General features: G+C 37.5%; 1 protein-coding gene across 6 annotated transcripts in view; it reads right to left on the bottom strand.

The window, feature by feature from the left end:
* The window catches only part of HDAC9 (histone deacetylase 9), an 841,506-nt gene that overhangs the window by 465,586 nt on the left and 350,397 nt on the right, over nt 1-25,523 (bottom strand). For 4 of the 6 annotated variants that reach the window (XM_037163907.2, XM_053655072.1, XM_053655074.1 and 1 more), the window contains one exon: nt 8,885-8,947. In XM_037163907.2, coding sequence (XP_037019802.2) covers nt 8,885-8,947 — 63 coding nt within the window. Of the gene's footprint in view, nt 1-8,884; nt 8,967-9,187; nt 9,254-9,357; nt 9,462-25,523 lie in introns of those variants that run through there. The other 2 variants (XM_053655071.1, XM_053655075.1) reach the window with 2 other exon arrangements.

Here is a 25,523-nt window from a genome sequence, read left to right as displayed (position 1 = left end):
CCAAAGTGAGCAGTTACTAACATGAAATGTCAGATTCAAAACACACACTTGAATTTCATTGGTAAGCAGATGTAAAAAGCACCATGAAAAAGAATACTTACATTGCATTTACTTCACCAAGAGCTTGTGTAGTACACCTTACATGGGGTACCCTGAACTCATTCTGTGAAAAGATTTTTGTACTAAAGCAAGAACTCCCAGGCCACAGTGTGATTTAATGGAGATTCATTGAAAATGTTCTTGCTTGTGCTTAATTTCAAATTTTCAAAAAACTTTGACTTCTCAATCTTTCACCCAGTTTGGAAATGTCATGCCACCAAAATGTTCTTCAAGTGATCAAAGAGCCACATGGCTACAATTGTGTCAATACTAAATATAAATCACGAATTAAACATTTCTATCAAAAGTGGTAGACCATGAGGGGAAGAAGCAAGAAAATGAAGTTCAGGGGTATTTCCAAACTTATCAACATGCAAAGAGTTTAATCATAAGTAAATGACTAGTTACCCTTTGTGGTTTGGTAAATTTCCTTCTTTCTTAAATGTAGCTTTTATTGGATTTAATTATGGGGTATTTTAAAAGCACAACATATAAAAGGCCCATCACTTACTTTACTCTGAATAATTTAATATTAGAATAATTAATGGAACTGATAGCCTTCTAAAACATATGAATTACTTAGTTTTCTGTTAAAAAACCATAGCATCCTAGAATAATTCTAAAGTATAATGTTCTCTGATAATACTTAAAAGGGTAGGTTGTTTAGTACTATAGAAACTTTTGTTTAAATTAAATTGGTTTTGTGGAACTTAGGCGTAAAAGAATGGAACTAGTGGAAATAGGTATTTTCTTGTCTTTTCACATCCTGCTGGTCAATTTCCCTAGTGTAGGAACAGGAAGGCTGTCCATGGTGGAGCCCAAGCTAACCACTGACAGTCCAGGGTCCTTTTAAAAATGAGAGCGACCACAGTGCAGCCACACTGATTCAAAGCATGTGCCCAGGTATCTTTGAATTCCATCTACACATAGATTGTTTTTTAAGTTATTTTTATGGACTTTTATTCCAATTAAATTTTTCAAAGTATTCCAATTCAGAAAAGAGTTGTTAAAATGCAGTTACCATTCCAGATTGTTAAAAATGTTCATTACTGTAAAATGTAATAATTGTGAACAGCATACTGGCAAAGAGATTGTATTCCGAGTATCTTTAAGATAAGCCTCCTTTAACGCACTGAAAAGTTTATACATTATTAGGTAAATTTCTTGTTATTCTCTGTATCCCTCAAAGCTAATATAAATAAATATTTTACTCAAACATATAATAAATGCTTGCAATGCATCAGTCCACAATGTTGGTTTTCCTTTTTAAAAAAATGATTTACAACCTAGACAGACCTAGTTGTCTACTACAAGTGTGTACCTCCATTTGTTACGATTCCTTATAACAACAGATCATGCTAAGAAAAGTCTTTCCATTCCACTCCAGTAAGAAAAAAATAAATGGATATATATCTTCTTTAAAATGAAGACCCACAATTCAATTGAAAGAGAAATGACATAATCCATGTCCACATTCTTCACGTAATTAGTTATATTTTGTCAAAATTACTAGCAAAGATCATTACAAACACTTGGGTACTTGAAATACGATGGGGGGATCACTTTTTAAAGTATATGGTGGCCTAACCACTCTGTACACCTGAAACCAATACAAAATAATATCAAACGTCAACTGTAACTGAAAAATAACATTTATAAAAGTGAAATAAACCAAGAGGAAAAGTGTGTTCTAAGAAAAAAAAATTTTTAAAGAGAATTCCAACCACTAACACATACAGCAGAGCAAATCCGCCAGTGCCTAGCTGACATCCATTCTCTTTCCGAATAGAAATGAGATTCTTGGTTTCAGTATCGATTCTTCCTGGCTCAGCCCCAGCCCGAAGGAGCTATCATGATGGGCGTCCTATTTTCTTTTCAATGGCTGGCAAAGGTACTGGCAGGTGGTGCCACCCTGGCCAGTGAGTTACGAAGGATGATTTGTGCAGAAATTTTGTGTAAAAAGCCCTTCCTTAAGAAAACACCCAAGAAAGCAAAGTTTCTCTTCCAGGTCTCTGGAATGTATTAGGCATAAATAAATGCAATGCCTGGAAGTAGTACTGTCAACTGGTCACTACCAGAGGGAAGAGCCTTGGGATGTCACTGCCTCCAGAGCAGTAGAGCAGAGCAGCAGGAAGGGCCTGCCCACTGTCACCATTACTGACCAGCTGGTACTGCCTAACTACCCTGCTAGTTCACTAAATGACAGGTTTCTTTGTCATTGGTCAGTATGAGGAGTTTCCTGTTACTTGCGGTGGAGCACAACCTAATCACGTACCTACAACTTACACTAAATCACTATATGGATTCTGGCACAGTAGTTTTGTTTGTGGATGTGTAAGAGACACATTTTTGGAAGATATTGCATATTATACAAATTCAAACAAGGCAAAGAAGCATGATGATGAAAGCAAAAGTCACTCTACCACCCAAACACCAGGGCCACACACACACACAGTGTTTCCTGACTTCCTGCTGCCAACGCATGAGTTCTTCTGGGAAACGAATAAATGGACAAAACATACTTTTATAAAAAATGAAATAATATCACGTATCTTATTTTTTATCTAAAAATCATTACATCTAAATTAATTTAACCACTAAAAAATTACCCTTGAAGTTTTTTACTAAAGGCTTCCTTCTTAAAAGAGGTACTAGTTCCAAAAAGAGCTAAGGCTATATAAAGAAACTGCTTTTTAAAGTCAGCATTTGGAGTCTGTTTATTTATTTATTTTGTTTTAGGGGTGTTGCCAAATGATCTTTAACTGAAATGTTTTCCTTTATGGCTCTTCCCTAGCTGGGCATTCACTGCATCTCTGCTGACCTCGTGAGAAGCCTTCGACTCTGAAGCCCCCAGCCTGGGCGTCCCCGGAATCCCTGTCAGTAGGCCCAGAGAGCTCTGGCACTGAGGACTGGTGCCTCATCGGAAGTGATATTTCCACCATGCTTCCGCTTCTTTCTGTCCCTTGGCAGTTCACGGAGGGCTTCGATGACCAGGGCAGAGGGAGAAGGCACTACCGCAATCTGGGCCTTTCTGTTCTGAGTGGTCAGTTTCACAATAATCCTCAGACTCTTTCAATCACCAGAGACTCTAGCAAGGGCCGACCACTTTTGGAGACAGACCCAGGGGGCCGATTTCGGGGCCAGGGCAAACGTGGCACTGAGTTCCCCACAGATTGACCTCAGGTGTATGACTCGGATCTCCTCGGGGTCGAACTTCGGCATCATGGCGAGGGCAGCTGCTGCAGGATGAACCCGGACCCAGGAGGCCAGAAGAACGCTGCACCTAAGCCTTCTCTAAGCCAGAGCTGAAAACTGGAGTCTTTTTGAAAACAGTTTTTAACTATGTGTTTCTATTTTAAGCAACAAGGAGTCTGTCCCTGCTCAGGGAGAAGATATCAACAGTTTCCCACATCCCTCCACCTCACTCATCTCCTCCCTTATATTGGTTAGCTTCAGGTATATTTCTATGTTGCCCTACTTCATAAAACTCACTCTCTGTCCCATAACCACAATCCCACTGTTGTTTAAATGGATTCAGTGTTGCCCCATTAACCTTACTATGTTTTCTCTAATTCTGAATTTTATTTTTTGTTTTAAGTTCATCTCTTCACTGTGTGGGTTTCACTGTCAAGTAGCCTAGCTCATGTCTGAGAATTTCTAACTCGCCTACCTATTTCCCTTATATTTTATGAACATCTCACCTGGGTAGAACGTTGGGATGAACTTCTAGAACTTCAGAGATTTTTCTTCATTATCTTCTGGTACTAGATATTGAATGATTTCGATGTCATAAGTCTCATACTTATGCCCTTTTTATTCTGCCCTACCATAGATCTTTGCTCTCTCTGAGTGAACCCCTGAAGAATTATGTATCATCTGAAATTTAATCGTCCAGATGGGACATAACTCTGCTGAGCATTTCCAGCAAAGGTCCTTAAAAGACAGGAGCTCTTTTAATCTGCAGATTTTTTTCTTTTGCAGTGAAATTATATTTCTTCATTTCCATAAAATTATCTTCTGTTTAACTGTTTTGGAATATCAACTCCAGGGACACAAATAATCTTTTGTTATGTCGTCTTTGTCTTTCTTATTATTATTGACTTCTATCCAATTGCTTTCCTCTTTGTTGGTAAAGATTCCACTGGTGTCTATTCTGTTTCCTGCTATTCCTAATAAATATTTTTGTTCTATAATTGTCATGCTATTTTCATTCTCAATCTGTTGCCCAAGATCTAAACTATCCTTTTTCATCTCATTCTATTGTTTCATCATCTAATCTTGGAGTTATTGTTTTACAGAATTTGTGTTCTTATTAAGTTTGGCGCTCTACTCACAAGAAGCAAGTATTAGTTCCATGGATACAATGGTTGATGTTTTCTTCTTGGTGGAAGGTCCAAGATTAGTTGAGGAAGGGCATTGTATTGCAGAGAACTACAGATCATTTTCCCAATTTGGAGGGGCGCTCTGAAGCCTTCATTTCTCCAGAGAAACAATGTTTGTTCACCTTCTTCCACCTTCACTAGTTCCTCTTCCAGAATCCTTTCTACTATTCCTCAGTCACAAGAAACAACAAGAACAATTTTTTTAAAAAGTGGAAGATAGCCAATCAGTTTGTCTCTCTCCGGAACTGGAGAGAATTTTCAGTGAATTGTCATCTTGTCAGTAAAACTCTAAAAGGACCAGGATCCCTGCTTCCCTTTTTTCCTGACAACTAGTGTCTGAGGCAACAATACAGTAGGTCATATCATTTTCTTTGCTCAGTTGTTGCTAATATTAAGTGTGTTGGGGGGTGCGTTTCCTGGCTTATACTGTTTTGAGGTCACTCCATTATCTGTCAGGGTGAGAAATTATGTGCTGCATTTTCACATGCCTCATCTCCAGACTCAAAATCACCTTTTTACATCCACAATGTGGGTTTATTTTTGTCTTCTTCCTTAAAGGATTTAAGAACAAGTATGCCACCTGTGTCCATAAAAATAAAAAAGACTCTATCTTCATTCTTGATGGGCCTTTTTATAACTAGCTTTTTGATGGTCCCCTATCAAATTTTCAAACTGATCACAGCCTTATAAGTGAAGACAACCTGAGTTAGAGAAATGCAAAACAGTAATTATGGGGACTACCAGAAGCGACTCTTGGCATGCCGGGAGAGTGTCACAGACTTACATTTTCATAACTAGATTCTGCTTCCCAAGTGGACATACATGACTCCTAGACCCCAAATGTCCCTCTCCCTTTGCCTTTGACGATACACACCGAGGGCGGGAGGGAAGGATTCTGGAAGGGTGAAGATATATTCTCCATAAGAGAGATTCAGGATTTAGGTTTAAATGCTTTTCTTTTACATCCTAAGATAAGAATGCATAGTGAAAAATACACAAAGAAGTAAATAAATGAATAGCAAACAAAGAATGAAAGAAAGAATCCATAGTGAAAATGTCTTCCTTATTGTCATTGCATTTTACTCTAGTGCTGTACAAACAGACTCAAGCACACTCTCTCATAATAATGGTTCCAGTATTTTCTGGTCAATTCTGCTGCCCAGCATGTTAAGCAACAGGCCAGCAACCGAACGGCACCCCCAATCCGTAGCCACAACTTTGGGGCCTGAGTCGACATCTGTACCTACGCTCATTATCACTTGTTTTTGCCACAAAAGTGGACACTCATATGGTAAAACATGTCACTCATACTGAATTCCAAGATTCAATATTATAGTTTTTTCCCTCACTAAAAAGACATTAGCAGACCACACTGAAGAACCTAGTTCTCCATAAAATGTCTAGTATGGGTGGGTCAATTTGAGGAGAATAAATGGAATTATGTAAAACACAATTTAGTAGCATATAAACATCTCTGGAGAAAAATCTTCTGTAGTAATGCACAGTACCCAAAATATCTAAAATAATAAATGGAAACTCTAAAGCAATGGCTAACAATAGAAGAAAGCTTTTCAAACAATCTCAAGAAATCAGCAGTTGAGGCTTCACTGTTCAGTGATATATTCTCCAACTTGCTTACCTTTGATCACAATATAAGGAGACATTTCACAGAACACACTGCTGTATGCACACTAGCTACTCTGATTTACGGTCACAATTTACACAAGTGAAGTATTTACTTCTTATCTGACCAAGAAAAAACAGCTAATTTATCAGATAACTAAACTTACTATCAAAACAAAAAAATCATTCCCCATGTGACATAATAATCTACCTCATCTGTCTTCATCAGACAGCTAGAGCAAGGCACTGAAGGGCCAGGAGCTCGGGTTCATTCGCTGGAAATAGCAATAATAATAGAGAGTACATATGTTAATAACATGATGTTACATGTGAACTCACATGAATACTAACAGGTAAGTAGGAGGACCCTATTATCTCTCGAGCTACAGATGAGCAAACCAGCCACACAATGGGCTAGAGCAGAGCTCTGAGAACAGAGCTTCTGACTCCTAGAACAGTGCTCTCTCCGCCACCCCACGGTCACCAAGGATCTTTTCTCTCTTTCAGATCCGAGGACTCCACCCATTTCTAAGCTCATCAGTCATATTCCTGCCACTGATCCAAAGGGACTAGAACAAGATTTGTAACTAAACTAAGAGTAAGACACCCTTAGCTCAGAAATTAACTTAAAAGACAAACCCTACTGACAAGGGTGACCAGCATCGCCATTACTCTCCCGCCCCCACATCGGCCACACTCAAAGGTTTGCTCACAGTGGGACTGCTGGGAAGATTTTAAACACCCTGATACCCAGGCTGTTTCCCATACCAATTAACTCAGCAACTCGAGAACTCAGGCATCAGTATTTTGTAAAATCCTCCTGGTGACTCCAAGTGTGAGAGCCAGTTTCTCGGGGGAAGTATACAATAAAGACTGGGGTAATTAACTTTAAGGCCGTGTTAGATTAAACAAAATTAAACTTCACACTACATGATAACAAGGATGCAAATGTTTTTATGTCTCAAATGGTAAAAATAAATAGAAACTGGAGTTTCTTTCTTTCCACCAGACAGATGTGGGAGTTAATAGCAATTTACATGGCTTTTTATTCAATTATCAGTGTTTCAGTGTTGCCCTCCTGTAGAACTGACAACAGCGTGGACAGTTTCAAGCACTGTCCTGCCTGAACACGTCGCAGCTTTGTATAGATATTATTAAATGTTGGAAAGATGGCATGGTCAAGTGAAGTCCGAGGAAAGCGAGGCACACACATCAAAGACACTGAGAAACAGGGAAGCTTGTTAACACCTGTGACCAGAGTCACTGCCAGGAGCCAGTGGCTACTTGAAAGGCCCAGTTTTGTTTCTGCCCCGTGAAGAAAACATTGAACTTGTTGCAGAGACGCGAGGCCTGAAAGGATGAAGTGTAATACTCAAGAGACATCTAACATTGTTCTTTTTACAGAGTTGGTCCATATTTAAAAAATACAATGCTCAGTGAAGTGACCGCTTCTACACGAGCTCTTGTCAAATTTACAAGCAGGAAAATGACAAACTGTACTGAAATTCTGGTACATTTGCTCTAGATAAGCGGGCGTTCGTAATGAATATAATTCCTGTCACTTAAATGTAAACTTACCCAATTGTCCAAAATTGATATTTGATTCCACGAAAAAGGCTGGGTCAATGGAAGAATCTTAAAAGCATCACGACTAACCGAGGTTTAAAGAAAACTTGCTTCAAACATAGAACCGTAGGAGGGGGGTGTTCAACACCAAAACAGACTTCATGCCAACCTGTGGAATATTTCTTCCACATCAAGTAAACACCGCTCTATGGTGCATTTTTCCCACAGAAGTCTAGGTGGTGATCTACAGTTATGACGGAGCCCACAGAGCAACTTAGAAGATCTCAGGGAGAACTTGAAGTCAATGCAGCTCGAAGCCTTCAGAAGGGGACCAAAACAAATGCCAAGCTTTATGAACAAGCTACAGGAAATCAATGTGGACAGCACCAGTGACAAGTGATACTGCCTGAAGAGTCCCCCCTTTGGACAGAAACGAGTAAAGCTGACAAGCCTCATCTCTCCTCAGCACACCTTCTCAAAGGCACCAGCACACACACACACACAGAGAAACTAGAAATTGGAATCTGTGACTGCTGTTCTTTAAAACATTGCACCTGCCTCTAACACCTCTATAAAGTGTGTAATAGCATCACATCTGACTGACAATGCTAGACGCCCCACATGGCTTTGAAGAAAATTAAAATAACCATCCACTAATCATAATGCTATTTCATCCTAAATAGTTTCAGTTTGGGCTGATGGGGGAAAAAAGCCACATTTAAACTACCTCCACAACTCCGTAGCAAACACAATTCAGAAGGTAGGTCTATAAATAGATGCGCTTCTGTATGCACACTGTAAATACAAAATCATCAGGCTAGCCGAGAGGCTGCAATGCAAGCTGAAGCCCCAATATGAACTTACCTGATTTTTAAAGTCCCATCAAGAATATGCTTCCAATCAGTACTGATCCCCTTTTTCTAGTTGCATATAAGGCAAAACACCCCCCACTACATTTGACTTTCTCTCAGTCCCATCCTTCCTCAGAAGCTTTGCGATTTCATTCAGAAGCAGCCGGCCCTCAACAGACTGAATATGCACAGAAACAGCAATGAAAGGGATCGAAGATAAACCCTACAGACGCACCAAGAAAATAGCAACATGAACACCAAGAAGCAGCAAATCCTTAAGAAGTGCTTTTCTTAGCTGCATTTCCCAAGCCAGCCCCCTTCCACGGGTGGGTACGATGTCTCAGTTAGGAAGGAGGATCTTACCTGAGCTGATCATACTGTGCATTCTCTGCTGAGCCAAGAGCTGCTCTCGTCCAGCCACCCCATCTGAGGAAAAACACGAGTCACTCTCGTAAATTGTCTGCAGCATATTGCAATCACTCTCCCCTCAGCTACATGAAACATTCATCTCTGCTCTGTGCAGGGGCCCCAGGAGCTGCCCTCACTGGTCCTCCCTCCTCCCCTGAGCAGAAGCAGCAGAGGATCAACTTCAACAATGATCTCCTTTCTGTTCAGATGGACACACACTTTTTCAAAAGACCTGGACACTTTTCCCCGGTTACCAACCTGTGTGCAAAGCAGAAATGATCGGGCGGATGCTATGACTCTCTGGAGTTTAGGTTACCCTGAAAACTAAAAGCAGGTGGGAAATTGGAATGTGCTTCACAGTTATTGCTTTGTCAGAAAAAGTAGAAAAATATTAGCTCTCCCCATGAGGAAAAAAAAAACAATTAAACCTGGCTTAAAGTTCTTCAGGCTGCTAGAGTTTCCCTGCAAGAACCGTCAGTCCTGCAAGTGGCTGCAGCGGGTGCCCTTCTCCTCCTATCTGTTTGCGTGTATGTCTTCCCCTCTCTCTGGTCTCTCTCAGCTCAAGTTGGCTAAACCTAGTGATAATCCATTTGCATATGAATCAACAACAGCATGGCCCACAGGCACAGAAATAGAACAATGGTCGGCCTGAGCCAAAAATAGGTCAAGCCTGGCCGAGTGATTGGAGCCTGCATTAATGCATTTAAAAATACCCCAGCAAACCCAGCTGTCCAGCCTCTATCTTTCAAACCATAATTCTCTATTGCAGGGCCTTAGAAGCAATTAACTCCTTCCTCTCTCTAAGCTTGCTTTACACACTGTTTCCACACTGGTGATTCGTATCCAAAGAAAGGAAGGTAAAAAAAAAATTAAGAAACATAATTCTAAGAGGGCAAATGCACATACATTTCACTTCATTTTATTTTTGTACTATGTGTTTTTGGAAGGGAAAGGAGAGAAGTGCAGAGCTCTGTATTGGTTCTAAAATAATACTGGAAGCTTTTGCTCATAATGTGGTTTCTGCCTCGCCCACGCACAGCAATCCTGGTGTTCTATTTTTGCTGCCTGTTTCTTTGGCTACACGGCACTTGGCTGTAGCACTAGAAGCTTTTCTGCCTTCTAGTTTCAAGACTGACAGGAGATTTAATAGAGGTAGTTTCGGAAAACAAGCGCACTCCAGAATCAAATGTTTATAAAGGACTGGCTCGATATTTTTTTTTCTACTTGCTATTTATGTAAGGCAATTGTCCATTTCACAAATTCAGATATGGTGGTGGCAACCACTATCAATTTTATTGCATCCTGCCTTTATGATCTTTAAATTTTAAAGCACAGCTTAGATCTGAAATGTTCCCTCTATTTCAGCCTCTCGGGCTAAATTCAATTTACCTGCAAAAGGAAAAGAAAGTGAGGGTGCTTTCTTGTGGATGGATGTAGAACTAGTGAACATATGCACCTGTGAATCAATCAATAAACATGCTGAGTCCCTAACTATGAACGTTCTGCATTCATCTCTGCTTTGGTTGCTTGAAATACAGACCTCACTTTTCTAAAAGAAATAGCCTTTATAATAGTTGACCAACACATGTTGGGGAATTCACCTATAAAGTAAATGAACTACAGTATACAGTACTAAGAATTCTATAGTCTCTGGTGTACACTTAGAACATCATTTCCACATGAGAAATAATTCTGCATCACGAATTGGACTGCTAGCATCCAGCCACTCCAGGGCAAACAAGAAAGTGATAGAGCTCTCCTCCTTGTTCTAAACGAAATCAGCAACAAAATGTAATTCTTAGGGCATTAGTAGCAATGAAGATGGGAGAAGAAAAAGCAGAATGTTTCGAGGTCCCCAGAACAATCAGGTGGAGGAGGGATCTTCATCAAGGACAGAGTTGGGGGGCAGAGTAAAGAGAAGAGGACAAGAGTTTGGTGGAAAGGAGGAAACCTGTTAAGTCATTAGGGAGATATAACCCACTGCTGAAGAAAATGGCACTGAATTTTCCTTCTTCACAGATTAACTCCTACTTCTTGCACAATTATATTTGGGCAGATAAATTAAAGGATTTATAAAAAGAAGTTATTCCAAACTGCATTTACTTAAGTTAAACAAGAAAATCTTATGTTCCTGTCAGTGGGAAAAAAACCTTTTAATTCCATCTGGTATTACAAGTAACTTTCACTCGGTTAAGAGATGAGTAGGGATGGACATACGGTGAATCTGGCAATTTACCTCTGAGATGATGTAACCAATCATAGCATTTTAGACCTAGGCAGAAATTCAGAGATTGCCTACAATGGTGTTCAAGCTCTCTGTCCCCCAAGAGGCTAAAGAAAGTACTTGGGAGCCAACTCACACTGTTCTTCACCCAGAAATGGTTTTTCCCCCTGAGCAGGGTAGTCTCACTGTTACCTGCCTACATGTGGGTACCTAAGATTTCTTCTGAAAAAGACCTCTCTTATGTAAAAAAATTAATTGAAAACCATTCATCTAACACTAACAAGTTCCCCATTTTACACATGAGGAAAGTGAAAAGACTCACTGAAGTTTGTAAATGTACTCATGGGTGGTTTTATGCCTAAAGAGTCTTGTGTGGTGTCTAACAGATCCTCTCTAAGGAGGTCAGGTGTTCATGGCCTCTAGTCTGCCATCTTGTCTCTAACCAAAATGATGCATAGAATTATCTGAGATGTTTGGAATAACTTTTAATATTAGCTACTGATGAAAAATGGATCCAGTGTCTAATTGTTTCAGAATGACTTGAACAGAATAGGCAAAACTAGTGATAAACATCTGACGGACAACAAAAATCCCAGTATTGCTATAATATACTCATATACCTTTTGTCATTTTAAGTTTAAATTGTACCCCTCGAACTACAAAAGTCTCCAAGCTTTTATAATCATAAAAAAGTAAAGTAAAACTCCAAAAGAATGCCTTAGTAACTATCCTATTTCTCAGGGGTTCTGGGAAAGGGCATTCCACAGAAAATAGTACAAATAATGTGCCTTCTTCATTTTGACCAAGTTATTTAACTGGAGGTTTATTTACATTTCATCCCCGCATTATTTCATCATTTTTCCCTATCAGCAGTCTTGTATTTCAACACCTGATAATGAAAACCTAGAGTGAAAAGACTTTGGACAATTATCATAAAATAGATACTACTTGTTTTTGAAAGGAAAAATAAGCCTCATTAAAACCTCTACCAAGTATACCGGTTACCATAGTTTCACTATGCAATAAGTCTTTGGAATTTTGAGTTAATTTTTTTTGTATCATCTCAAAAATATCAGTAAAGAAATGTGACTAGGTTTTCTTATAGGCATTTACAAAAGCAATTTACTCACTTCAGAAAAGATATTAAATTTTATATTATAAGAACCATGAAAGCTAATACAAATGTCAGGCTAAAACAGATTGACAGTGTTGAATATCTCAATACAATACATTTTAATTCCATTTAATAAATATTTTGGAAATTGATCTGATATTATAGTTTACATTTCTTAAATATGAAGTACAAAAAAAAAGAAAGGAAACGGGTTCCCAGTTTAATAGAAAATGCAAATGGGAACAAACCCGAAATGTCATTTAAGAGTGACTATGATCATTTGAATTCTTCTTATGCAGGTATATAGGCAAAAACAAGAAAATGTATAAAATATCCGTATGGTACCAAAACATTTGCAGAAACATCCTCAGATTCCTAGCTCACAATAACCTTTTCTCAAATCAGTCTAAGTTGACAGCTGAAGACTTTACTGGAAAGAAGGTTGCGTAACTTCATTTATTTCACTACAGTGATACCCCTCCGTTCATCCCTAATCAGGTATAGGCTTTTCTCACAGTACCAAACCTTGTTATTTTAGAATCTAGATGCTGTCAGATGTAAAATTCGTTTGCCTAAAATGCTGAATTGTGCTTTACAGGAAAGCTCCAAGTTATTCACCCAAAACTGGAACGCCTCCATCCGCTCTCATTCATGTCGTTTCTTCTCCCATCCTCACCGTTCTCAGACTACACTCACAGAAGTAAAATACATACATTTGCCTGTAGGCAACAGACTTGGTTCTTACAGATTCCCAAGGATAAGAAGGCAGAGGAAAAGTACAGTGCACTAATTTTGATTTTGAACTAAATAGCTTATGTACCTGAATTTTCTACCTCCTGAAGGAACATCACCAATTCCTATTAAATAGTAAATATTTAGTGTACAAGTGATCCCTCTCATGAAAACAACCCACTTGGTTAGAAAATGGTCTTCAGATAAGGAAATGTCTCCTGGACCAAAGAACAGGTAAAGGGTTTGAGGAAACACATCCACACGTGTTTTATATGAGACCATTTTACATAAAAACAAAAACATCAACTGAAACTCTGTATTTGTTGGCCTTGCTTTGACTGAAAATATTTCTTCCCTATGAATGGTATGTGTTAATCTATGATTTATTCTATTTGGGGGGGTTAAAAAGCATCAAGATCACATGGGAATTTCTTGGAAATGCAATTCGTGGGGCCCTACCTCCGAATTACTAATTTAAAATTTCTGCTATTTTATTGTGAAAGCCCTCCCAGTGATTCTGATGCACAATAAAATTTAAAAACAATAAATAAATTATCCTTTCCAAAGCAATGATTTGATGGCTAAAAATATACATGGATAAAGTATCTTTTTATGATCCAATTTCAAATTAGCCAGGATAATTAGAGAACAATATTTCAAAATGAAAATAATTAAATTTAGCTAAGAGACTGAAGAAGACTCTTAATATTCAAGGTATGAAAAGAACATGGAGCATCGCCCAGAAAACGATTCTCTCTTGTCTGCAGATGAGCCCAGCCTCACACACTTAAGGTGACAGGCATGTATGCACCCACTTTCTCCACTAAAGCCACTTTGTTTTAGGTTCTATCTTTTCATTTTCTGGTTGCACACTAACCCCTTTACACAAATCTCAGAGCAGCCAGCCCGGCGGGGAGAAAGAGACATGATCATGTGCAGTCCCATAAGTAGAGGGACACAATACATAATGTCCTTTCAATAGAATCCAGGGAAGTTTGTTTTTTCTCTGAAAGTCAATCATTCATACAGTGAACATTTACATTTCACAACCACAGGGCAAGCCCTGAATATATATATATATACACACACACACACACACACACACACACACATACACATACATACATATGTATATATACATATGCATATATATACATATGCATATATACACATACGCATATGTGTGTATATACACATACACTTATGTGTGTACATATACACATATGTATACGCACACGCACAAGACTATCCCAGCCTCTACTTTCATGAATTTTTTAGTTTTACGAGATATACAAAGAAATTACTATATAGTTTGATAAAGAAATTTTCTAACTCTAGATTTTATATCAGTATTCCTTGAATTTTAATTTACAACCATAGATTCGAAATATAAATTTGCAGGTTTGTTAAGATTATAGAGTAGCATATCATACCTTCAAATAAGCATTCTATAAATGGTAGCTATGATTACTATAACTACTACTAATAAAACATCTTTGGGCCCGTAATCCATAAGTGTTAAAATACTTGAAACTGCTAACTGCCTATTTTTCCAAGGAACTACATAAATTCTAAAGAAGATTATGTGATCAATTAAACATTGAATTCCTTATCTTTAGTTATAGATACTTTGTTTAAAAATTTTTTAAAAATTTACTTCCTCCATCACCAGAGCTTAGTGTAATGTCATGCACATGGTATGTCACTAAATATTTGTGCAATAAATACGTGATTCCTTCTCCAGAGGATCCTATTAAGAGACTAATAATCTACAGCAAGTCACTAATATGATACTCAACATCTAATACTTCATTGGTTTTCATTTTAGTATATTATTAAAATCTCAGTAATTATCTTCAAATCAATACTAAATCACAATTTAAAAAAGCTAAGTAAATCCATCTGCAATGGACCTTTTGTGGAGGCACAGTTAATGTCTATACAATTCAACCTGGACCCACCTACCTAACCCCACATGCCATTACCAGCTAGGCTATGGAGGCAAGAAGGGTTATCATTGGCAATACAGCCACAAGGTCATTATTGGGCCAAGAAAACATGATGGGATACTTTATGCATTAATACTGTAAACCAGCAGTATAAATAAATGTTAGGGTCTATTTGTCTCTAGAGACATTTTCTAAGTATAGACATGTTAGCTAGGACCAGGCATCAGGGACCACAGGGTGTGAACAAAGGCACTCATAGAAGTTTTGGGCAAGATTGAATGTCAAGGACATTTTGGCATGAACAAGATGTCTCAATGGGCATTTTAGACAGGACCAAGGATCAAGGACCTTTGGGGTTGGACCAGATATCTCCATGGACATTTTGGACAGGGCCCAATGACACCTAACTGTTCCTTTGGTGACTCTAAAACTAATAGTTCCCATGGGAAATCTATTCCACATTAGCATATGCACTAATAGACCATAATGTAAATATCATTGCATATAAAAAAGAAATCTTTGTAATGGTTCACACTGATAAAGAAGCACTGTTTCTCTCTTACACTGCACTGATCTTGAAATACAAACCAACATTGACTACTCAGCCTATGTTTACTGAACTTTGAATGTATATAATATTTATGAAGCCAAAGAGCCTTAACAAAAATTTTAGTTTCAAGACAAAATACCATTTTTGGCTTCAGGGCTATGAAAATAAAAATTCTGAGAGAATTCCAGGTAAGTAAAATTAGTGTTCTGATCTTAGCCATTTGGTAGGACTCAGATGTTTAATTTTATATTATTCTACAAAGTAGCTGCACCTTAAATATTTATCATTTTTGGAAATAAGTGGGATTCTGATTAACAAAATTAATAGTTGTATGTAGCATCTGGATGAATTCTACATCTGAGTTGTGCGATAAGAGTAATTTCTGCATGCTAACATAAATCATGGCATACAAATAAACCAACCCAGAGTGTTTTGCATCATTTCTCAGCATAAAGGTCAAGTTGATATTTACCATACCAAACCATTTCAATCACCGAGTTAAATCCAGAGAATGCCAGAACGCCTGCCTCTGAAAATAGCAACATTTCTAAATGTTGCAATTAAATTCTGACTTCACAATTCCATCTAGTTGGGTGCCAGCTACCAAATTTAAGAAATAACAAAACCCAACACATACTTATTTTTGACTGATCAAAATATTTATAGTGATGGTGTATAACGAAAGTACAAAAACTTGCAACTGGCCATATAACTAAGTGCAGCAGAGATTCTGTGGGTGTGGACTCCTCCCTGTTTCAGTGACAAGAACAGGAAATAGTGATCCCTCAAGCCATTCAGGTTCTCAGGACAACCTGACTTAAGAAGTTAATCCTTTACCTTCTTTTCTAAACTTCACACTACAGACAATGTCTTGGTATTATCCAAACAAACCTATGCTTCTTCCCTCCCTTTGCATATGCTGTTCGTCTTGTCCGGAATGTTCTTCCATTGTTTTCTATCTGGAAAGTGCCTTTTCATTTTAACAGACTACACTATCTTTCTTTGTCCCTTAAAATGTTCTTAACCTCATCATTAGTATAACAGATTTTCTTTTAGTTCACACTTGCCAGGTTGATATTTTTCTTTTATTTTAACTCCTTGCTTCCCTTTATTTGAAGTATAGCATTTATAGACGACATATTTCTTAGATTGTGTTTTCCTTTTATCTCACAGAAAAATCTTGCATTTGGTAAATTCAGGGAAGGGGATTCACAAGTTCTGGTTGGCTCGTCATCTTTTCAAGAGCAAAAAAGCAGTAAGTCCACTTCATCCTTGAAAATTCTGCCCACATATTACCTCTTCAGCGAAGCTCCCTGGACACGAGCACTTGTGAACAAGAAGACCTAATTCTATTGTAACACGAATCACTGGATAGGTTAATAAATTGGTTGCATACTGTTCCCCAAACCGGACCTCAGCAAGTCAAGATTAGGAAATGTCATTAATCTACGAGCCTGTTCCACACTGCCTAGCACACCATGAGCGGTCCAGACATGTCAGCTGAATGGATACATGCGAATTACATAAATGTACGTGATATGTTTGATAACGTGACACTTCTGTTCATGTTTTCACATACAAATGTCAAGCACATAATGCTCACCATCTTCTGCACCATGCCCTCCCATTCCGCCTGCCACTCTGCCCCAAATCTAACTTTTAGATTCTGTTTTCCTCTCTCAAAAGAGCTCACCTCACATACTCGACATCATCAGTACTCCCTGCAGAGAAATATGATGATTATATTACATACAGCATTTTTGTAGGTGATACTATAATCGTACATAGTTTCATATCATCGATATAAAATACGGGGATTAGCTCTGGCTGGTGTGGCTCAGTGGACTGAGCGACCGTCTGTGAAATGAGGGGTCATCAGTTTAATTCCCATTCAGGGCACATGGCTGGCTTGCAGGCCAGGTCCCCAGTTGGGGAAATGTGAGAGGCAACTGATGGATGTTTCTCTCACTCTCCTTCTCCCTCACTTCCCATCTATCTAAGAATAAATAAATAAATATCTCTAAAAAATAAAAATAATGTTTAGAAAAACAAAGTCAACCGGGATTATACACTTTATTTTGTTTTTTCCTAGAATGAAACATGAGAAACTACAAGTTTAACATGCTAGGCAGTTTACTTATAGCATTTCCATATCTACATTGAAACTATTTGTACTAAACATGAATTTCAGAAGTCTTAATGACTGTCCTGTGCTCTCACAGAGGTCTTCAGCCCTGTTGAATGCGCAGCCTGGCCCCTGTTCCAATCCCTCCACAGGACACAGTGGCAGAACTCTTCTAAACACATTGAAGCTCCTACCAAAAGACATTCCACTTTACACTCTCATTGGTGAAGGTTTCCTTTTTCTGTTTTAAAGAGATCCTACATGGTCTAAGCCTTTTGAAGGAGGGCCATTGTTCACATATTTTCTAAGTCATAGAGAGATATATTCTAGAAAATATGGAAACCTTGGCTTTAGATATTCATTTATATTTGATTCATGAGCACCATGAAATCTCTTTTATATGAAGGCAACTACATAACATTCTAAATTTTATCGTTAACTGGATGGAGAAGAGGCTCTGGATTTAGACAGAATTTGACCTGAATTCTGTATCTGTCACTTATTAGCCAGTTAGGAGCTGTGCTTGAACAAGTTAACCTTTCTGAGTTACAATTTTCTCTTCTTAAAAATGAGGGTGTTGACATCTGCCTTGCAATGCTGTTTTAATATTTAGAAATAGTGAGTATAAAATTTCCACCATTCTAACAAGAACATAATAGGCCATCAATACACTGCAGTTATGTTATTATAGTACATTATTAACACACAAACAGGAAGTGAATAACTGAGAGCCTACTTGTCTAAGCCTACTTCTCTTTTCCGAACTAAGATAACTGCTTTCTCTCAAGGTCAGCTATAACTTCATAAAGTAGAATATAAAGATCATTAGTTTTCACTGGGAAAAAAATAAGTATAGAAAAGCTAGATAAGAAAAATTAGAATGGAAATTCTCATCATACTAATATCACTCTCCAGGCTGATAAACTATGTGTGTTCAACAACTGACTGACCCCTGCAATGAAATAAGAAGTGAAATAGCAAATAAGAGTGTGAATGGTATATGCCAGGAACATAGATTAATAACAATACTCCCATGAACCACAGAACCTTTGCTGGGTACAGTGAATTACATCTGTGTTTGCCACTTAATTTCAAACTGGGAAGATCTTTGGTCCACAATGTATCCCCCAGCTGATGTTTTCATCCAGATCCTGGGGACTCTCTGATTGAAAATCAATAGCTCACATTAATTATTTCAAATAAAGCTATAACAACATGGGTGTTTGTTTGTTTTTAATGCATCGGGGACTATTGTTTTATTTGGCTATATCTGAAGGACTGAAGGAAATTCTCAACAGTAGTTCTCCTAAGTAAAAGAGGCCCTTGAGAAGCCAAATTCACTTAAATCCCAGACCTCAGTTGGGTAAAAATGTACTACTTTTTGAGTACTTGAATTATGCATAATTCTGTATTGACTTGATAGAACCCGATCCTAGTTAAAGGAAAGTCAAGTCCAGGAATGATGAGTGTTCTGAGGGCTGAATGACAGGAAATTCTCAAGCACAAGTTAATGCCATCCCCTTTATAAATAGGGAGAAAACATTAGCAGGAAATAACATCGAAAACCCTCAGGTACTTCATTTCACTTAAAATATGTATTTCTTTCAAAACAGGATCACCCATACATATAGCATTACAAGAAAAAAAAATAAACCAATATGGGGGATGAGAAATATATAATTACTTTTAGGGTCTGTACTAAGGTAACTACCTTTATATCTCATGATATAACAATTAGGCATATTTTTAATACCCCATCATTAGGGCAAACCTACAGTACTATTTTCTCTATTTCCAAATGAATCATGGATTAGTATAATATCTCGAGAATTTTTGAACCATTAAATACTAGAGTACATTGACTTTCAGACTCCAGATGGATAATATTCAAGTCAGTTGATAAGAAAGATGATACCCAAAATTCTGAATCTGTGCTATGAAGATAATACAGAGGCAGTCTTGTTATCTAATCAGTTTTTCTAATAGTAAAATCTATTAACTTGGAACTTTTACATAATTACCAATGTAGCATTAGTCTTAGAAAGTTTGACAGAAAAGAGAGAAAGAACTTCATTTGTAAAAAATTCAAATAACTACATTTTCTAAAGGAAAAAATCACCATGAATATCCAGGAGCAATTCTGACTTCCCAGCAAAAAGCTGCTTCACATGGGGGTGAACTGAGTAAGACACATTAGATACCATGGCCACTCTCAATTCCAAGTGCATTCTACCCAGGATCTTCTCTCTTTCTTTTTTTTTATAATACTCGCCTGAGGATATGTTTATTGATTTTAGGGAGAGGAAAAGAGAGATAGAGAGAGATCGACTAGTATGTTCCCTAACCAGGTATTGAACCCATGACCTTTTGGTATACAGAATGATGCTCCAACCGCTGAGCAACCCTACCAGGCCCCTTCACAGGACTTTCCTCTGATTGTGACAACGGCAATATTGAGACACTTCACAAATCAAAATATTCTGCTACCAAATAGTTTTGGGGCAATGGCTGGGGTTGGGGGGAAGTGGTAAGGGGAAAATGCAGACAACTGCACTTGAACAACAATAAAAATGAAAAGAATAGTTTGGGGGCATCTTTTTTTCTTTTTCTTTTAAACTTGCCTCATTTTTCACTATGTTCTTCACAACTCCAACTGTATATCAGTGCTTTTTCAAATGTCCCTTCCACTGGTTTAAAAATGATCTCTCCCTCAATTCAGCAATAGTTACCTCCTATTTTTTAAAAGATTTTATTTATTTATTTTTAGAGAGAAGGGAAGGGAGGAAGAAAGAGAAGGAGAGAAACATCACTATGTGATTGCCTCTCATGTGTCCCTTACAGGGGACCTGGCCTGCAACCCGACCCAGGCACATGCCCTGACAGAGAATTGAACTGGTGACCCTGTGGTTCACAGGCCCGCACTCAACCCACTGAGCCATACCAGCCAGTTACCTCCTTTTTGAGACATTCATTCACATCTCTACCTCCAATGCCTTTGTCTCCTCACACAGAAGTCAGATGTCAATTTTCTTCTTGCCCCAAACGGAAACACATTTCCAACCCACTGCTGTTCACACTCTTTTCCCTTCTTTTATGTTCCATTAGAGAAGTCGTGGATTAAAGATAACGAAGAAAAATTTAATATTGAAATAGACTGAGTCCAAGGATAGAAAAATATCAAGGTTAATTTTAAGGTGAATATAATATTAATATTTTAGTTGACAAGCTAATTCTAAAATTTATATGGCATATCAGAGCTCTAAGGAAGGTCACAACAATTTTGAAGGAGATCAAAATAAGAGCATGTGCCTTATCAGCCTTCAAGACTTATCTCTTATGTTACAAAGACAATGTATAATTGGTTTAAATACAAACAAATAAGAGACATAATCAATAAACATTATGTGCACATATATTAAAATCTTACATATGTTAGTATTAGTAACATTAGATAAATGAAGATTTTCAATAAATCATGCTAAGATAATTGGTTCTTTGTAGTACACTATTAGATCACTATATTAAACTACATATACCCTAACACAAAATCCAGCCCAAGTAGATGAATCATGTACATACAAAGAGCAAACTTTAAAAGTTTTAGAAGAATAAAATATAAAAGAATATGTTCAAATTCTCAGATTAGGGATAGACTGGTTAAGAAACAAAAAACCCCCTCAAATCATAGAGGAAAAGATCGATTAATATGACATAAGAATACAATTGTGCAAACACATCATTAAAAAATAAAAAATAATGACATTGAGAGAAAATATTTATAGTACATTTAATCAACCAATTATTAGTATTCAGAATATAATATTTACAAATCAGAAGAGATATGATCCAATAATAAAGTAGGAAAAAGATAAAAATAGGCATTCACTGAAAAGGAAACTCTAACATCCAATCTAAGTATGAAATGTTCAAAATTACTAATGATCAGGGAATTAAAAATTATCTCCATAATGAGATACAATTATAAAACCAGCTGCAAGGTTAAAATTGAGTCTAATAATAAACACAAAGTATGTAAAAAATCCTGAATAATAAGAACTCTTACACATCCACAGCTAGTGTTTTTGTTACAAAACTTTCATTTAAGAATAGCTAAAATTATCTGAAAATATTTTCAGTTTGAAGTGGCAAAACTTTGTATTTACTAAGCAGTTAAATATTCTGGGTATATATTAGAATTTTAGGTAAAATCCTAAATTAAATCTTGGCTAAGCTTACCTTTTTCCTCTATTTCTTTTTTTTTTTTGGGGGGGGAGTTGTTACACGTGTGCTTAATGTATTCTTTCCCAGGTTTTCTCATTGTAATTCTGCTGTCAACAATGAGAAATTACTATGGCACCTGAAGTGAAAGTTGATTTCCAAATTAAGTAATATAACATAAAAGGGAAGAGTTAATGTATAGCCCATTATCTTAAGAGTACAGTGTAGAATTAGTAAATGCATAAATTGCTCTTAAAAGTATAGTTTCTTTTCCAGAGATGATTACTACTTTAAGGCAAGTTTCATGTCTGTTGACAGCCCACAGGCAATTAAAGTACTGACTAATCATTGTCTGTAGTGTTAAAAGCAAGAATTGTCAAATGCACATACAGTTGTAATAGGCAAACACATTTTAACCTAACAAAATGAAAACTACTGGAACTCTTATTTAAAAATATCTAAGTTAATGTACCACTGGCAGATTGGGCAGAAGAAGTCTGAAAAACTCATTAATAAATCAAAGAAAATGTGTATATGCCTTCTGTAGTTCTCTTCATTTTCATAAATACTTGAGACAAATATCATTTGAGAATAATGGCAAATATTAAGAACTGATATAACCATTAAATCCTGGAAATCTCACTTTTAAACATCAAAGATTCATGAATGCTAGAAAATTTGACAAGAAATGAATTTTGGGACTATCTTAAAGTTCTTAAATTATAAAAGTGTTATTATTTTACTATTTTACTTTACTTTCTACTTTATTATTTCACTAATAAAAATATTATCTCCACATGAACAATTTGATTTTAATAAATACACCATCTCAACTATATTTGGTAAATGTAGTCTTCTGGTTCCTTCAATAAGTATGTATGTGTGTTTGTTTGCCTGCTATATTCAAAACTAACGACCTCCTCTGCCATCCTTGGTTGAGAAATTTTGAGCCATTGGATATCAGGTTTCCCTGGGCTGGCTTGTTAAACCAACAGTTCATAGGGACCAAGTTAGCTCTCAGAGGTTATTATTATCTCCATTGCAATGAAGTTCTTGGGGAGCCAACTTAAATAAGATAATACAGAATCTATTTCAGATTGGCCAGTTGATAATGGTCTAATTAATTACTTTAATCTTTTGAATGAAAGATCTATCAGAAAAGATACCACGATATCTTTGGAGAAAGCCTGGAACTTAGAGGCAAGGATGGTCAGCACCCACCTAAGCTCTGCTCTGGGGAGCCAGTGTTCAGTCCCAGAGGTTGGTGAATTCCAATAATTGGAAAGAGGAAGTTCTATTTTTCTTAATAGCAGAATGTTTTCCTAGGAATTATTAGGTGAAAACCCATTTGGTATGAAAGATGAGCATTTCAGGTGGTAACTTAAATAGGGAAACTTTGAAAACAAGAGAAAGGTTTAGCTTACTTCAGGCTTTGCTGTTTTGGGTGGGAGTCCAAAACCAGAACAGAGTTTAATTGCTCGGGACCACAGTGTGTTCCGGGGTGTGTGGACAGAGAATGGGGGAAACCCCACAAGAAGTATAGATAAGGTTATTGGCTGCTAGGGAGAAATATTATGAGAAGAAACTAGATATTGAAGGAGGATTTTTTAATGAGGTTTTACTTTGTGGTATTCATTAGACTGTCTTCTGTAGTGGTCTAAAACACTCAACTAGTTCTTTAAATCTTAATGTACACGGAGTTAAAGTTGCCTTTTGGGGTAATGGAACAATGTCCAGAGACAGTCACCCTGGGTTCGGGGCCAGATCCGAAGCTCCCAGTGGGGGGTCTTGCCAGATCTGGGTCAAAGAGGCAAACGCATCTAGTCATCCTGGTCCCATGTTATTAAACATTCAAACCATATAACTAACGAGCATGGTTTTCAGTCAAAATTCTGCCACCAACCTTCTAATTAGAATCTGGTTTCCCAGAATTTGTTGGTCAGAGGTCATGAGGGTACTGTCCCCTGGAGTAATGCTTTCCACAGGGACTATTCATGTGACATCCTGGTTGAACGCACGTGTCTCTGTGGGCATTGCTGACGTGAATTTGTCAAGGTAACTCCACCCTGTGGGAGCACACCAACAAATTCTTGTAATAGACGGGGCTACCTGTTGCAAACCACCTTTAATCGGTGTTTTCTGAGAACACTTCCCAAGCAGAGTTGCATAATTTAGAGAAGATACCCACATCCAAAATCAAAATGTAAAAGTTCAACTTTGGGATAGTAATAAAGGGAATTCTTGATTTCAAACAAATGGCCTATCATGTACGATGGTGATGGATAAATGCAATGAGAGGTGTGCCTTATAAATACATAGTTGCGTTTCAGTACACAAGACCTAAAATGTGCTATAAAAGCCATGCAGGTAAAGGGGCTACTGCATATTATTGTACCAAAGAACATTCCAAAGTAGGACATTTTAAGATTATATAGAGCTACAGGCAGAATAAATAATGCTGAGATCACAATGGGATGCTCCAGAATATTAGTGATCTTAGTGGATTTTGCTAATATTTTGCTGTTTATGACTGACATTCACAGAAGCTAGGGCCTAACACAGTCATTCCAGAGAAAATTTCCCTGCAATGAACAAAACCCCTTTGTGCTTCTGGTAAAACATGACTCCACTAAGGCAATTAGCTGTTTTAAAAATAAACTAATTCATTTTGGAGATCTGATGTATAATTATGCAGCTGCATGGATGAGGAAGGCATGGTGACTGGCTGGAGTGTTAGTAAAATTAGAAAAAACGCATCCTCATGCTGACAGCTAAAGCACTGATTTAAAGTCCAATTGGCACCTTTGTCTTGTGTGGAGCTAAAAAATGAAACTCTTTCTAAAATAATACAAGAAAAATTCTAATAATGATAGTAGGATATCTCCGAGGACAGAGAGGATGGTAACTAAAAATATTTATCCAGAGCCTTGCTTCTGAGAAGTTTGGCATCCTTTGTAAAATTAACTCTTCAATCTCCATAAAAAGATGACTAGAAAATTTAACTCACTTGTTCCATAGACAGAAATGCTTCATACCAGTACCAGAAGCAGACCATTTGGTGATATGACACTTTGTTTGGGTTCAAGAGCAATGGCAGAAGAGCAAAGGGCTCTTGGTCCACTTTCAGAGGGTAGTTACTAAGGCAGCAGCTTCCTTGGGTGAAAAGATGCCAGGCCATCAACCACTCAGGATCCTTCCCAGCTTCGCTGGCCAAAGGGCTCGACCTATCCTGACACTGCACCTGCCCTCACTGGCGGCCTGAGCTTCTACAGGACATAGCCGGTAAATTCACACCATAGGATGAACATTATTTTAAAGTTTAATGACAATTATCTGATTCTTTCAACTACATTACGTGCTTCCCACTGAATGAAAACAATATTTGCATCATGTCTTTCTATACTTCGTTTTATCATTTCTTCTTTCTTTCCTTCCTTTCTACTCCTCCTCTCTCTCCCTCCCTCCCTCCCTCCCTCCCTCCCTCCCTCCCTCCCTCCTTTCCTTCCTTCCCTCTTTTCCAAGCTTTTATTCTCTTTTCTCCCTTGCTTCCAATAGTATTTTATTCATGTTTCTTCCTCTGGGTATTCCAGATTCTTGCTCTGAGTATTTTAAATCTCATTGTTTTTGCCTCTGAATTTCAGATTTCTAGTGTCGTCTTTATTAAGAAGTAGTTATCTAATAT

The sequence above is a fragment of the Artibeus jamaicensis genome, unplaced genomic scaffold, assembly GCF_021234435.1.
Source record: "Artibeus jamaicensis isolate MK-2021 breed Jamaican fruit bat unplaced genomic scaffold, CSHL_Jam_final contig_923, whole genome shotgun sequence".
In the NCBI taxonomy this organism is placed as follows: domain Eukaryota; kingdom Metazoa; phylum Chordata; class Mammalia; order Chiroptera; family Phyllostomidae; genus Artibeus; species Artibeus jamaicensis.
Note: the sequence above shows the minus strand (reverse complement) of the source record. Positions and strands in the feature narration are given on the sequence as shown.